Source organism: Oncorhynchus mykiss, chromosome 15, assembly GCF_013265735.2.
Source record: "Oncorhynchus mykiss isolate Arlee chromosome 15, USDA_OmykA_1.1, whole genome shotgun sequence".
NCBI classification, from domain to species: Eukaryota; Metazoa; Chordata; class Actinopteri; order Salmoniformes; family Salmonidae; genus Oncorhynchus; species Oncorhynchus mykiss.
Genome location: NC_048579.1, coordinates 78,643,359 through 78,659,456, shown reverse-complemented (window position 1 = coordinate 78,659,456; position 16,098 = coordinate 78,643,359). Strand labels below are relative to the sequence as shown.

The 16,098-nt window shown below is 41.0% G+C and overlaps 1 protein-coding gene across 4 annotated transcripts; it reads right to left on the bottom strand.

Moving 5' to 3' along the window:
- Positions 1-1,237: 1,237 nt before the first annotated feature.
- On the bottom strand, positions 1,238-9,883 carry LOC110510817. 4 transcript variants are annotated; one of them, XM_036945456.1, is made up of 12 exons: positions 9,739-9,883; positions 9,058-9,119; positions 8,635-8,777; positions 8,248-8,396; positions 7,729-7,857; positions 7,476-7,587; positions 7,325-7,391; positions 7,178-7,224; positions 4,909-5,090; positions 4,661-4,774; positions 1,704-1,990; positions 1,238-1,354 (listed from the first exon to the last, which is right to left on the bottom strand). In XM_036945456.1, exons 3-11 carry the CDS (start codon positions 8,666-8,668, stop codon positions 1,730-1,732), a joined length of 1,095 nt encoding a protein of 364 aa, XP_036801351.1. In that variant the 5' UTR covers positions 8,669-8,777; positions 9,058-9,119; positions 9,739-9,883; the 3' UTR covers positions 1,238-1,354; positions 1,704-1,729. The 4 variants fall into 4 exon arrangements, with proteins under 4 accessions (XP_036801351.1, XP_036801349.1, XP_036801350.1 ...); XM_036945454.1 differs by lacking the exon at positions 8,635-8,777 and having other exon boundaries at positions 9,586-9,882; XM_036945455.1 differs by lacking the exon at positions 8,635-8,777 and having other exon boundaries at positions 9,739-9,881.
- Between the last annotated feature and the right edge of the window lie 6,215 nt (positions 9,884-16,098).

The window sequence follows — 16,098 nt, the reverse complement described above, 5'->3', positions numbered from 1 at the left end:
TCAGAACCTCCCTGGAACCATAGTTCGATGTTCTCAGAACCTCCCTGGATCCATAGTTAGACGTTCTCAGAACCTCCCTGGAACCATAGTAAAACGTTCTCAGAACCTCCCTGGAACCATAGTAAGACATTCTCAGAACCTCCCTGGAACCATAGTTAGACGTTCTCAGAACCTCCCTGGAACCATAGTTAGACGTTCTCAGAACCTCCCTGGAACCATAGTAAGACATTCTCAGAACCTCCCTGGAACCATAGTTAGACGTTCTCAGAACCTCCCTGGAACCATAGTTAGACGTTCTCAGAACCTCCCTGGAACCGTAGTAAGACGTTCTCAGAACCTCCCTGGAACCATAGTAAGATGTTCTCAGAACCTCCCTGGAACCAGTTAGACGTTCTCAGAACCTCCCTGGAACCATAGTTAGACGTTCTCAGAATCTCCCTGGAACCATAGTTAGACGTTCTCAGAACCTCCCTGGAACCATAGTAAGACATTCTCAGAACCTCCCTGGAACCATAGTTAGACGTTCTCAGAACCTCCCTGGATAAATAGTTAGACGTTCTCAGAAACCTCCCTGCAACCTAAAACTTAACGTTCCCAGAACAGGCTTACTCTTCACTTCCGTTTTCAGAACGTTTAAAAAAGGCTCAGTTTTACCAGGCAGTAAAGTTATGGTTTCCTCCCAAGAACCAATGGAAAACCAAAAATGTATGTTCCCACAACTTTCAATAAACCATATGCGCTAGTTGCGATTACACTTCTTGTACTCCATGTCATGTCAAATTATGTTGACAAGGAGTAGAATGTTATCACAATATAGACTGGTGCCTAGGCTAAGAAGATCCCGTAGGGCTCAGAGCCAGTTTTGAGAGGGAGACCTGGCAAGACTTGATTAGCGGGACCAGGCTAACTGTAGAATTAGATATCAGGACAAGGCTAACTGTAGAATTAGATAGCAGGACCAGGCTAATTGTAAACTTGATTAGCAGGACCAGGCTAACTGTAAACTTGATTAGCAGGACCAGGCTAACTGCAAACTTGATTAGCAGGACCAGGCTAACTGTAAACTTGATTAGCAGGACCAGGCTAACTGTAAACAAAGATAGCAGGACCATGCTAACAGCATTCGTAAGTTAGGCTAACTGTAGACCTAAGTCAGGCTAACTGTAGAGCTAAGTCAGGCTAACTGTAGACCTAAGTCAGACTAACTGTAGACCTAAGTCAGACTAACTGTAGACCTAAGTCAGGCTAACCGCACCTGGTGGTGAAGAGAGCCTTCTCGTTGATCATCTGGACTCTGAAGATGTTGACAGCCTTGTAGACGTCTATCACATCCTGGTACTTCTCCAGTAGATGCCTGGAGAGAGAGACAGGATAGAAAAGAGTCACTCCACAATATCACCACATTTGACAAGATTAAAACACAACAATGTGGAGTTCAGACACTATAAACTTCCATTGGCAATCAATGTCATCAATATCAACCAGCATACCTCATATCATCAATATCAATCAGCATACCTCATATCTTCAATATCAATCAGCATACCTCATATCATCAATATCAACCAGCATATATTATATCATCAATATCAATCAGCATACCTCATATCATCAATATCAATCAGCACATCTCATATCATCAATATAAATCAGCATACATTATATTGTATCAGTTGTATTACATTATAATATCCTTAATATACCTGTAATATGTCCCAGACTCATCCTTCTAGTTCCTCTGGTCTGGCTTCATGTCCTCTCTCCCCCACTGGTAGCAGGGGCAGGGGAAGAGGTTTAGCCAGGGGTAGAGGCAGGGGCTGGGGCCTTGTCTGGTCCTCTCTCCCAGGGGCAGGTTCTGTGCCAGGTAAGGTCTGAGCAGGGCTCTGGGCAGCAGAGACACCAGCCAGTAGATGGGCTCCTCATTCACAATTTCATGGAAGCTCTGGAGGTACTGACGCACAGCTGCAGAGGGCTGGATGGAGGACAGGTTCTGTAGGCAGGAAGAGGAAGAGAAAGAGATGGAGGAAGTGAGATAAAGAGTTTACTATGTGGTTGTGGCTAAGCTTAGCCGAATACATTTCAACTCAGTTTCACAGTTCCTGACATTTAATAAAAAGTTCAAATTCCATGTCTTAGGATCACCACTTTATTTTAAGAATGTGAAGTGTCAGCATAATAGTAGAGAGAATGATTTATTTCAGCTTTTATTTATTTCATCACATTCCCAGTGAGTCAGAAGTGTACATACACTCAATTAGTATTTGGTAGCATTGCCTATAAATTGTTTAACTTGGGTCAAACATTTCGGTTAGCCTTCCACAAGCTTCCCACAAGTAGGTGGGTAAATTTTGGTCCAGTCCTCCTGACAGAGCTGGTGTAACTGAGTCAGGTTTGTAGGCCTCATTGCTCGCACATGCTTTTTCAGTTCTGCCCACATATTTTCTATAGGATTGTGGTCAGCGCTTTGTGATGGCCACTCCAATACCTTGACTTTGTTGTCCTTTAGTCATTTTGCCACAACTTTGGAAGTATTATTGGGGTCATTGTCCATTTGGAAGACCCATTTGCAACCAAGCTTCAGCTTCCTGACTGATGTCTTGAGATATTGCTTCAATATATCCACATAATTGTCCTGACTCATGATGGCATCTATTTTGTGAAGTGCACCAGTCCCTCCTGCATGTCATGAATAAATACGTCACTCAAGCTAACATCAGGTCCAGACTCCACAGACCAGAGGTTTGGTTGGTGCAAAGCACCCCCACAACATGACGATGCCACCCCCGTGCTTCAAGGTTGGGATGGTGTCCTTCGGCTTGCAAGCCTCCCCCTTTTTCCTCCATGGTCATTATGGCCAAACAGTTCTATTTTTGTTGCATCATACCAGAGGACATTTCTCCAAGAAGTACAATCTTTGTCCCCATGTGCAGTTGAAAACCGTAGTCTGGCATTTTTTTTAATGTTTTGGAGCAGTGGCTTCTGCCTTATATCCACTCGTTTCACTGTGGATATGGATACTTTTGTACCTGTTTCCTCCAGCATCTCCACAGGGTCCTTTGCTGTTGTTCTGGGGTTGATTTGCACTTTTCTCACCAAAGTACGTTCATCTGAATGGATCTGAATGCATATGGGTTTCTCAAGTATCCTGTAAATTAAAACATTCCCTGTCATGTTGTCCTGCACCAGGTTGGATCTGAATGCATATGGGTTTCTCAAATATCCGGTAAATTAAAACCTTCCCTGTCATGTTGTCAGGCACCAAATGTTCTTAAAGGAAACTCTGAAGTGGCTTACTGATTATATGAAGATGTTTTAATATTCCCAGATGACTGGAAACCAGCTATAAACTGTAATGCTAAAAGACCTTGAACTGAATGCACTACACTACATCACAACACTACACTACACTACACTACACTACACTACACTACTCTACACTGCACTGCACTACACCACACTACTCTACTCTACACAACACTACACTACACTACATCACAACACTACACTACACTACACTACACTACATCACAACACTACACTACACTACATCACAACACTACACTACACTACACTACACTACATCACTACACTACACTACATCACAACACTACACTACACTACACTACACTACATCACAACACTACACTACACTACACTACACTACACTACACTACTCTACACAACACTACACTACACTACATCACAACACTACACTACACTACACTACATCACTACACTACTCTACACTGCACTGCACTACACCACACTACTCTACTCTACACAACACTACACTACACTACATCACAACACTACACTACACTACACTACACTACATCACAACACTACACTACACTACATCACTACACTACACTACACTACACTACACTACATCACAACACTACACTACACTACATCACTACACTACACTACACTACACTACACTACATCACAACACTACACTACACTACATCACAACACTACACTACACTACACTACACTACATCACAACACTACACTACACTACATCACTACACTACACTACACTACATCACTACACTACACTACACTACATCACTACACTACACTACACTACATCACTACACTACACTACACTACATCACTACACTACACTACACTACACTACACTACACTACACTACATCACAACACTACACTACACTACATCACTACACTACACTACATCACTACACAAAAAGGGAAAAGATAGAAGATATGATTGGTTACGTTTTGGGGGTGTGTCTAAATACACCAAAACCTGGGTAACCGAAATTTAACTAGAAATTAACCAAAACAAAAAAAGTTAAATATGAGGAATTGAAAATGTTTATGGAAGGTTTTTGGAATTGATAAATCACCTACTACGTTCTAGTTGAATTTTCTTGCTATAAATCCTCTTAAATTATATATTAATATATATTATCTTAAATTGTATAAATATATATATTATCTTAAATTGTATAACATATATTATCTTAAATTGTATAATATATATTATCTTAAATTGTATAAGATATATTATCTTAAATTGCATTTGAAGATATATTATCTTAAATTGTATAAATAGATAGATTATCTTAAATTGCATATTAAGATATATCTTAAATTGTATATTACGGGTGATTGTTATAACAGCTTCCTACCAGGTGTGGTGGAGTTTGGATCTGGGCCTCCTTCATAGACTCCTGGTAGCGTTGATGTGTTCTCCGGAGAAACATCATGATGTCTGGAGGACCCTGGACTGTTCTGATCAGCACCTGGCCCACACACACATTTACACTGTTATACAGAGCAACTTATCTTAAGATAGCTAGGGACGACAATCACGTATCACAGTCATAGTAAGTAAATCTTTATGGTATTGGTTTTATGTAATGTATTTTCTTTTCACCTGCAGCATGGTGGTGACTCTGTCCAGGTATAGCACCTCCTGGTGGCAGAAGTCAGCATAGCAGCGGGCAGGCAGACGTCTGGAATACATCCCCCTGAGGAAGGCTGTGTCGAGGATCTCATCTGCTACTCTCTCACTGGTCTCCCACAGGACGTCATAAATACTCACCTCTTCAACCAGCTCTGGGGGAGGGAGGGGCAGTGTTCACAACTACTACTGTGGTACAGTTTAGCAATGATTAGTACAAAACCCAAAACAGATCATAAAAAAAACCCAGTTGTTTCAACACTCTGAGCACATTGAGCACATTTTGTGGAATTTCTTTCCTTCTTAATGCATTTGAGCCAATCAGTTGTGTTGTGACAAGGTAGGGTGGTATACAGAAGACAACCCTATTTGGTAAAAGACCAAGTCCATATTATGGCAAGAACAGCTCAAATAAGCAAAGAGAAACGACAGTCCATCATTATTTTAACTTTTTAGGGATAGGGGGCAGTATTTGGAAGTTTGGATGACTGTGGTGCCCAAAGTAAACTGCCTTTTACTCAGGCTATTCTAGAAATCCTCTTCCTCTTTAACGGGATATCTTTAACATTCTAAATCTCCCTTGATTTAAATCTCCCATTTTAAATCTGACTTCCAACATTCTATTCACTCTAAACAATCTGACATTTTGAAGAGGACAGCTGATGATGTTGGTACTTGCGAATGCCCTTTCAAGCTTTCAAACATGTTGAACCGATCTGGAATTAAGCTTTTTATCCTCCTAGAAAACCTCATCCTCTTTAATAAGGATCCGCCTCTTTTTTTTTCAATTTAGCCTGTAATGACACACACATCTAACTGCCTGTAGCTCAGGCCTTGAAGCAATGTCCAGCTCATCCCAAATCATCCAAATTGGGTTGAGGTCGGGTGATTGTGGAGGCCAGGTCATCTGATGCAGCACTCCATCACTCTCCTTCTTGGTCAAATAGCCCTTACACAGCCCAGAGTTGTGTTGGGTCTTTATAGTCCCACTAAGTGAAAACCAGGGATGGCGTATCACTGCAGAATGATGTGGTAGCCATGCTGGTTGAATGTGCCTTGAATTCAAACTGAATCACTGACAGTGTCACCAGCAAAGCACCATCACACCTCCTCCTCCTTGCTTCACGGTGGGAACCACACATGCAGAGATCATCCATTCACCTACTCTGCGTCTCACAGATACACGGCGGTTGGAACCAATAATCTAAAATCGAATGTCCATTGCTCGTGTTTCTTGGCCCAAGCAAGTCTCTTCTTGCTACCTTTAGTAGTGGTTTCTTTGCAGCAATTTGACCATGGAGGCCTGATTCCCGCAGTCTCTTCTGAACAGTGGATGTTGAGATGTGTCTGTTACTTGAACTCTGTAAAACATTTATTTGGGCTGCAATTTCTGAGGACGGTAACTCGAATGAACTTATCCTCTGCAGCAGAGGTAACTCTGGGTCTTCCATTCCTGTTGCGGTCCTCATGAGAGCCAGTTTCATCTTAGTGCTTGATGGTTTTTGCGACTGCACTTGAAGAAACTTTCAAAGTTCTTGAAATTTTCCACATTGACTTGCTTAATTTCTTAAAAACATTTTCCAAAAAAGCAGATGAATCGATTACCTTTGAAGATCTTCATCTTTTTGCAATCCCAAATGTCCCAGTTACACAAAGTCCTTCTTTATACCCCCCTCCAAAAATATATATTTTTTATTTGGCGCGTTTGATTCAGAAATACACCAGTTTGAACTCACCCAACATGCCTACAAAGGAATGTAAAAAGTAACTTGGTCCAAACATTTCAAACAACGTTTCTAATCCTCAGGTACCCTAATATGTAAATAATCGATCAATTTAAGACGGAATAAACTGTTTTCAATACTGGAGAAAAACAACGAGTCATTCACGCTCACCAAAATAGTAGAGTCCTTCTGAGTGACACTTAGATAAGAAAACGATCACTTCTTAATTTTTCCCATAAAAAAACATTGAACAATTTCTAAAGACTGTCGGCATCTAGTGGAAACCAGAGGAACTGCAATCCTAATAATTTGGCTTTCCCATAGAAAAGCATTTTGACCTCAAAAAAACAAATTTCCTAGGTAGTTTTGCCTACCAAATCAGTTCTGTTATACTCAGAGACATTATTTTAACAGCTTTAGAAACTCTCAGAGTGTTTTCTATCAAATACTACCATGCATATGCATATCCTAGCTTCCTAGCTTAGTCTATCCGAGGCAATGGGCCAAGACATTCCTACCTCTCTCGTGTTTTTTCTTCTGACTTGGCAATGATGCTAAACCAGATCTAAAAGAAAATGAAATAAAAAAGACATGAATGTAATTGAGTTTTAATATGGTGCCTGTATAAAACATGTCCAGATACAAGACAGTGTTAGACCTGCTACCTTGTCTCCATAGAACACACATAGAACCTCAGCTCTGCACAGGACACGTCATTCCAGCCCTGCCCACCTGTTGTCAAGACAAATCTCACTTCAGTTATTTCAATGTGCTCAGAGAGTGTGTGTGTGTGTGTGTGTGTGTGTTTGTGTGTACCTCCAGTGTGTAGCTCCATACAGTTCTCCCCCTGTCCAGAGTTACTGGGCTCATCCTCCTCCCAGTAGAAACTGTCAACAGCTGAGCCGTCACTCCACAGCCACATCCCCTCCTTATCACAGAAACACATTGATTGATGGATTGAAACCACTTCATTGTTTTTAAACAGAAAGTACGTTGACCTTTTGCCTCTGTAAACTGTAGACATTTGACAGACTGACTGACTGACTGATTAATTATTGACCCAGTGTACCTGAGCTGCATCGTAGCCTCCTATCCAGACCGGCTGGTCTGTGTGTCTCCTGACCAGATCCTGGACAAACACCTGTTGACCCGGGCTGTGAACCGACACCAGGTTCCCTCTGTGCTGGGAGCAGTACAACTAGAGAGACAGTCAGAGAACACTGTGTTAGCCCGCTGAGCTAAAGCCCTGGCAGTACCTCAGGGAGCGAAGATCAATGCAGGCTAGAAATGGAAATTTCCTGAATTAAATGTGTGCTAGTCTTGAAGTATCAATGGTTGTGAAATAGTATTAGTTGTAGGAGTGACAGCAGTAGAAGTGGTAGTATTGGTGACAGAAGTAGTACTACTAGTAGTAGTAGTAGTTTTTAATTTAACTGGATTTTAAAGTATACAATTTTATGTGAAAAACGGATTTTAGCTTCATTCTTTTACCATGGAATTGCCCTAAATCAATTCCTAACCAACTCTACTACAGCAACAGAACAAGGTGACCTTTAGTTTCTCAGTCTCTCCCAATTACAAGAGTTACCTCTGCAGTGGCCCAGGTGGCCCAGACGGGGCAGAAGGAGAAGCAGCGATGCTCATTCTGATGCCACCCGGCTGGGCATGGTGACTGGGAGTCCACCCCTTCCACCTCCTCCTCTGTAGTGTTCACCACCCCCGGGGCAGCATCCAGCCCTGGAACAACAACACACACCGACAGTATGTACTGTTCAAGAGCTGTGCTTGACTTAGTTTACCTGGTACATTGGAAGCAATTAATGGAATAATCCCAAAAGTGCAAACTAAGCTAGATCAAGTTGCACCTCAAATACTTTATAGCATCTAGAGTTGGGTTTGACTAGATACAATGCTATTTTACTGTTAACAAATTGACAACAGACTTTCAGCACGCTTCAACATGCATGATGCTTACACAGATGGTTGATGATTGGCCGAGTGAAATTCATGATCAAAAGATTGTGGGGGCTGTTTTGTTAGACATCAGTGTGGCCTTTGACGTTATCATTCATAGTCTGATGCTGGAAAAACGTAAGTTTTATGGCTTTGTACCTCCTCCTATATTGTGGAAAAAGAGTTACCTGTTTAAATAAATAACAATTTGTATATAAGAATTTGTTCTTAATTACAGACCTGCCTAGTTAAATAAAGGTTAAGAATTTGTTCTTAATTACAGACCTGCCTAGTTAAATAAAGTTTAAGAATTTGTTCTTAATTACAGACCTGCCTATTTATATAAAGGTTAAATAAAAAAGTGTTTTAACAGAACACAGAGGGTGTTTTCTATCAATCATTTTAACTGTTCACACACCGTCTGTTTTTCAAGTTTCATATTCACCTGTTGAGAGGTGCAGAGCCATCACTATACAACAAAGCAGCAGAGACATTCTGCCAACCGACCTACAGAGGAAACAATGATATTACTTTACATAACAACTCTACATTTAACAACCTCTAATAGTGTTACAGGGATCCTGGATACCATTTTAATGTCTCCGTGTGCATTAGGAAGGAAGGTAGTGGTTGTTTCACGAGCAAATGCTATTTAGCATTAGCACAATGACTGGAAGTCTACAGGTATGGTAGCATTGCTAATACACCTGTAGACTTCCAGTCATTGAACTAGAATCGTACATTATGCATTTAACATAACTCATTTTAAAATGATATCGCATAACATGACAAAACAAAACACAAATTAACTTTTAAGTGACATCAGTTAACATGACATAACAGAGCAGCTCCATCTGTAACGTAGCACATTACCTGGACATGAATCAGAGAATGTTGACAGTAACACAGTGACAGTAGTAGTAGTAGCTTGGTCTTGGTAGAGTAGCTCAGAATCAGAGAATGTTGAGAGTACCTGAGCTGGCTAGTAACACAGTGACAGTAGTAGTAGTAGCTTGGTCTTGGTAGGATAGCTCAGAATCAGAGAATGTTGAGAGTAACACAGTGACAGTAGTAGTAGTAGTTGGGCTTGGTAGAATAGCTCAGAATCAGAGAATGTTGAGAGTACCTGAGCTGGCTACTGCTTCTGGCTTGGATTAGTCACTGTTGAGGAGGAGGAGTGAAATGAGGTGATGTAAGGAGAAGAGATGAGGAAATAATAAGGTACTGCAGAACAGCAACCAGACCATATCCTCCTCTCTACACTAGTGGGTGTGTCCTTAAAGCCTCAGCCCTGCCCACTCTCATTATCAGTCAGACTAGAATTACATCAACAACCTACTAGTTCTAACAACACATCTCCTGTTCTGACAGACTAGAATCACATCAATATCCTGCTAGTTCAAACAACACATCTCCTGTTCTGACAGACTAGAATCACATCAATATCCTGCTAGTTCAAACAACACATCTTCTGTTCTGACAGACTGGAATCACATCAATATCCTGCTAGTTCTAACAACACATCTCCTGTTCTGACAGACTAGAATCACATCAACATCCTGCTAGTTCTGACAACACATCTCCTGCTCTGACAGAAGACACAGAGAAAACCGCTCAGACACACACTAACCTTAAGTAAGGTCACTCTCTCTCTCTCTGTTTTACACATAAAAATTATAGTGCATGTAAATGAAGGAAGAAAATTGTTTGCAAAAAAAAAAACGCCCTAAGAGAGCCTTTTCATTTCTCTATTTGGTCGGGGTTGTGATTTGGGTGGGAATTCTAGTTTTCCTATTTCTTTGTTTGGCCTGGTATGATTCCCAATCAGAGGCAGCTGTCTATTGTTGTCTCTGATTGGGGATCATACTTAGGCAGCCTTTTTTCCCACCTTAGTTTGTGGGATGTTGTTTTTGGTACTGTGCTGTTTAGTAGATGTTACGTTTCTTTTTTTTCTTCTTTTTCGGTGTTCATTTAATAAATTAAAATGTACGCCTACCAAGCTGCACCTTGGTCTCATTCCAACAACGGACGTAACAATATTGCAGGAGCAACACTTTTATCTTACAAAAGTGGACCACATTTTACATTCAGAAACCACGTCAATGGCCGTTTTAAAACTACTCGCGCGTTGAGGTTGTTAACCTCTCTGCGCACGGAACCCGGCAGCAGGCTGAAATTCTACAACATATGGTGATCGCTACATAAATAGTCATATTACACATTAATGAAAATAGAAGTGTCTCACATGTTTCGAAAGCCTAGAATCTTGCTAATCCAACTGCGTTGTCAGACTTAAAAAAGGATTTACTGCGAAAGAATACGATGGGATTATCTGAGGATAGAGCCCCATAAAAAACAACTATTTCAACCAGCACAGGCTAACAAAATCACAAACTGCAATGAAATAAATTGTTTACCTTTGACGATCTTCCTCTGTTTGCAATCCCAATGCTCATTGTTACACAATTAATGTTTTTTTGTTTGATAAAATCAATTTTTATAGCCTAACACAAAACATTTTGTGAACCACTTGTGTCGCGAATTCCGTCTCATTCCATTTTCGACGACATATTCTAGATAAATACACACACAAAACGGGACTTTTCCAGTCATGTTTGGTTTCACTGCAATCAACTGGTTTGTTTTCTAACACAACCAAACCTGATGGGTCATTTCGCGGGACGTATTGACTGAAAGAAACCGATTTGAAGACAACAAGTAATGACATCATTGTGCACCAATGATTTGCTCCGCTGTTTCGTTGATTGACTGTATTTTTTAATTAAGGGACCTCTATTTTTGAAAACTCATTATGAACGATGTTGACTAAATGTGTTATGAAGATTGTTATGAATGATACTGCAGCCAATTAGGTAACGTGACTGAACAAAGTGTAAACAAATGGTTAAAAAGATCTAAGTTTAGCATTTTCACAGTAGCTCTGAGACACTACTTACATAAAAGGCATTCACATTCACAGAGATAGCAGATAGTGACTATGTGCGTTGAGTTTTGTATGTTCCCCTTTCTGACAACAGTCCCTCGAATTATCATTAATAATCATATTGAATTAAACTTTTTATTTGCTAGTATCCAAGAAAAGGCGAATCAGACAGAGCACCTGTCCTAGAGTGAGTTCTTAGGGCATCAATCGTAAATGTTAGGCCAACAGTGTGTTCTCTGCCAAGAAAACATGTGTTCTTAGGGTGGTCTGGACCCAGTTAACATAGTGGGGAAAAGATGTGTTCTTAGGGTAGTCTGGACCCAGTTAACATAGTGGGGAAAAGATGTGTTCTTAGGGTAGTCTGGACCCAGTTAAAATAGTGGGGAAAAGATGTGTTCTTAGGGTAGTCTGGACCCAGTTAACATAGTGGGGAAAAGATGTGTTCTTAGGGTAGTCTGGACCCAGTTAACATAGTGGGGAAAAGATGTGTTCTTAGGGTAGTCTGGACCCAGTTAACATAGTGGGGAAAATATGTGTTCTTAGGGTAGTCTGGACCCAGTTAACATAGTGGGGAAAAGATGTGTTCTTAGGGTAGTCTGGACCCAGTTAACATAGTGGGGAAAAGATGTGTTCTTAGGGTAGTCTGGACCCAGTTAACATAGTGGGGAAAAGATGTGTTCTTAGGGTAGTCTGGACCCAGTTAACATAGTGGGGAAAAGATGTGTTCTTAGGGTAGTCTGGACCCAGTTAACATAGTGGGGAAAAGATGTGTTCTTAGGGTAGTCTGGACCCAGTTAACATAGTGGGGAAAATATGTGTTCTTAGGGTAGTCTGGACCCAGTTAACATAGTGGGGAAAAGATGTGTTCTTAGGGTAGTCTGGACCCAGTTAACATAGTGGGGCAAAGATTGTACAACTGACTAGGTATCCCTCTTTTCCTTCTAAATGACTATTGCACCGTAGAACTTACATTTGTATCCATGAACTGGTTTGAAAGGCTGGTCATGGCTCATATCAACACCATCATCCCAGACACCCTGGACCCACTCCAATTCACATACCACCCCAACAGATCCATGGAAGATGCAATCTCTATTGTACTCCACACTGCCCTTTCCCACCTGGACAGAAGGAACACCTACTTGAGAATGCTGTTCAATGACTACAACTAAGTGTTCAACAGCATAGTGCCCTCCAAGCTCCTCACATACCTAAGGACCCTGGGATTAAACACCTTCCTCTGCAATCGGATACTGTTTAAAGGTCTTACTCACATCGGCTGCGGAGAGCTTGATCACACAGTCATCCAGAACAGCTGATGCTCTCATCAATGCTTCAGTGTTACTTGCCTCGAAGTGAGAATAGAAGTTATTTTGCTCATCTGGTAGGTTTGTGTCACTGTAATAGTTTGCAAGCCGTGCCATATCCGACGAGCGTTGGAGCCGGTGTAGTACGATTCGATCTTAGTCCTGTATTGACACTTTCCCTGTTTGATGGTTCGTCAGAGGGCATAAGCTTCCGGGTTAGAGTCCCGCTTCTTGAAAGTGGCAGCTCTACCCTTTAGCTCAGTGCAAATGTTCCCTGTAATCCATGGCTTCTGGTTGGGGAATGTACGTACATTCAATGTGGGGATGACGTCCTCGATGCCCTTAATGATAAAGCCAGTTACTGATGTAGTGTACTCCTCAATGACATCGGAAGAATTCCGGAACATATTCCAGTCTGTGCTAACAAAACAGTCCTGTAGTTTAGCATCTGCTTCATCTGACCACTTTTTTATAGACCAAGTATCTGGTGTTTCCTGCTTAAAATTGTGCATGTAAGCAGGAATCAGGAGGTTGGAGTTATGGTCAGATTTGCCAAACGGAGGGCGAGGGAGAGCTTTTTGCACATCTCTGTGTGTGGAGTAAAAGGTTGTCTAGAACTTTTGCACATTTGACTGAAAGAAATGAGGTAAAACTGATTTAAGTTTCTCTGCATTAAAGTCAATGGCCAATTGGCATATTTATTACTCAAACAAAATGTCCACTTGGGCGAGGATATTGGAAATGGAATCAAAGCCTCTTGGATTGAAACTTGTTTTCAACCTGTTCGGGCATGGGACACCTGCCGACAACATCCGGGGAAATTGGGATTGGAATTCAAATAAAAAATTGTAATATTAAACATTCATGAAAATAGAAGTGTTATACATCATTCAAAAGCTTAGATTCATTTTAATCGATTTACAAAAGGCTTTACGGCAAAAGCATAGCATGCGATTGTCTGAGGACATCGCCACACATCAACATATTTTTCAACCAGCACAGGCATCACAAAAACACAAGTATCGATAAAATAAATCACTTACTTTTGAAGATTTTCCTCTGTTTGCAATCCCAAGGGTCCCAGCTACACAATGAATGGTTGTTTTGTTTGATAAAGTCCTTCTTTATATCCCAAAAAGTCAATTTAGTTGGCGCCATTGATTTCAGTAATCCACTCGTTCAACATGCAGACAAAGGAATCCAAAAAGTTATCGGTAAAGTTCGTCCAAACAAGTCAAACGACGTTTCTAATTAATCCTCAGGTACTCTAATATCTAAATAAACGATAATATTTAACATGGGAAAGTAGTATGTTCAATAGGAAAGAAAAGAACAAACTATACAACTTACTTTTTATAGCTTAACAGCTGTTTGAATGTTTTTGGGTCATTTAGAAAAGTCCTTGTTTTTGAAAGAAACTCACATTTTTATTACCATTAAAATAACATCTAATTGATCAGAAATACAGTGAAGACATTGTTAATGTTGTAAATGACTATTGTAGCTGGAAACGACAGATTTTTTGTGGAATATCTACATAGGCGTACAGAGGCCCATTATCAGCAACCATCACTCCTGTGTTACAATGGCATGTTGTGTTAGCTAATCCAAGTTTATCATTTTAAAAGGCTAATTGATCAATAGAAAACCCTTTTGCAGTTATGTTAGTGAAGGGTTAAAGTTGAAATTGGGGGTCTTCTCAAGGGTCTTTTAGCTGCACATGAAGGGTTTTGACATAGGAGATGGCACCATGAGGTGTGACCTCGGGTATATAAGATCCTGTCTTTCTTTTGTTCGGGGCAGAACTCAGGAGAGACATAAGTTGTATGTTTTGACTTCTGCCTACAACTGTTTTCTAATTAAAATATCTAAATGTTAAATATGCACATTTAGTGTATTCATTATGTGTTAAGTAAATAACGGAGCCCAGAAAAGTGGGACCAACATTAGCACAGCTGAAAACTGTTGTTCTGATTAAAGAAGCATTAAAAATGTATTTCTTTAGACTAGCTGAGTATCTGGAGCATCAGCATTTGTGGGTTCGATTACAGGCTCAAAATGGCCAGAAACAAAGCCCTTTCTTCTGAAACTAGTCAGTCTATTCTTCTTCTGAGAAATGAAGGCTGTTTCATCCAAGAAACTGAAGATCTCATACAACTCCCTTCACAGAACAGCGCAAACTGGCTCTAACCAGAATAGAATGAGGAGTGGGAGGCCCCGGTGCACAACTGAGCAAGAGGACAAGTACATGAGAGTGTCTAGTTGAGAAACAGTCCTCAACTGACAGCTTCATTAAATAGTAACCGCAAAACACCAGTCTCAACGTCAACAGTGAAGAGACGACTCTGGGATGCTGGCCTTCTAGGCAGAGTTGCAAAGAAAACGTTGTATCTCACACTGGCCAATAAAAATAACTAACACAGAGAATTAACTCACAGAACTAACACATAGAATTAACTCACAGAACAAACACAAACAACTAACAAAAAACATAACACTGTAGCTGACACCACCATTGATTTTACAATTATACAATTATTCTCCCCCTAACATACCATTAAAAAGTCCCCGCGAAACACCAGTCTCAACGTCGGTAGTGAAGAGGCGACTCCGGGATGCTGGCCTTCTAGGCAGAGTTGCAAAGAAAACGTTGTATCTCAGACTGGCCAATAAAAAGAAAAGATGGGCAAAAGAACACAGGCACTGGACAGAGGAACTCTGCCTAGAAAGCATCCCAGAGTTTTCAGTAAGGATCTCTCTGTACCTTGCTGCGTTCATCTTCTCCTCGATGCTGACTAGTCTCCCAGTCTCTTCCTCTGTAAAATATCCCCACAACATGATGCTGCCACCACCATGCTTCACCGTAGGGATGGTGCCAGGTTTCCTCCAGACGTTACGCTTGTCATTCAGGCCAAAGAGTTTAATCTTGGTTTCATCAGAACAGAGAATCTTGTTTCTCATGGTCAGAGTCCTTTAGGTGCCTTGTGGAAATCTCCAAGTGGGCTGTCATGTGCATTTTACTGAGTAGTTGCTTCCGTCTGGCCACTCAACCATAAAGGCCTGATTGGTGGAGTGCTGCAGAGATGGTTGTCCTTCTGAAAGATTCTGCCAACTCCACAGAGGAACTCTGGAGCTCTTTCAGAGTGACCATTGGGTTCTTGGTCACGTCCCTGACCAAGGCCCTTCACCCTTGAATGCTCAGTTTGGCCGGGCGGCCAGCTCTTCAAAGAGTCTT

Bases quoted from the DNA above. Each gene is read 5' to 3' on its own strand.
- LOC110510817 (XM_036945452.1), bottom strand. The intron at 7,225-7,324 runs GTAGCAGGTCTA...ATTTTCTTTTAG, and splicing joins GTGTGTTCTATGGAGACAAG to ATCTGGTTTAGCATCATTGC. The intron at 5,091-7,177 runs GTAGGAATGTCT...TCCCTCCCCCAG, and splicing joins GAAGAAAAAACACGAGAGAG to AGCTGGTTGAAGAGGTGAGT.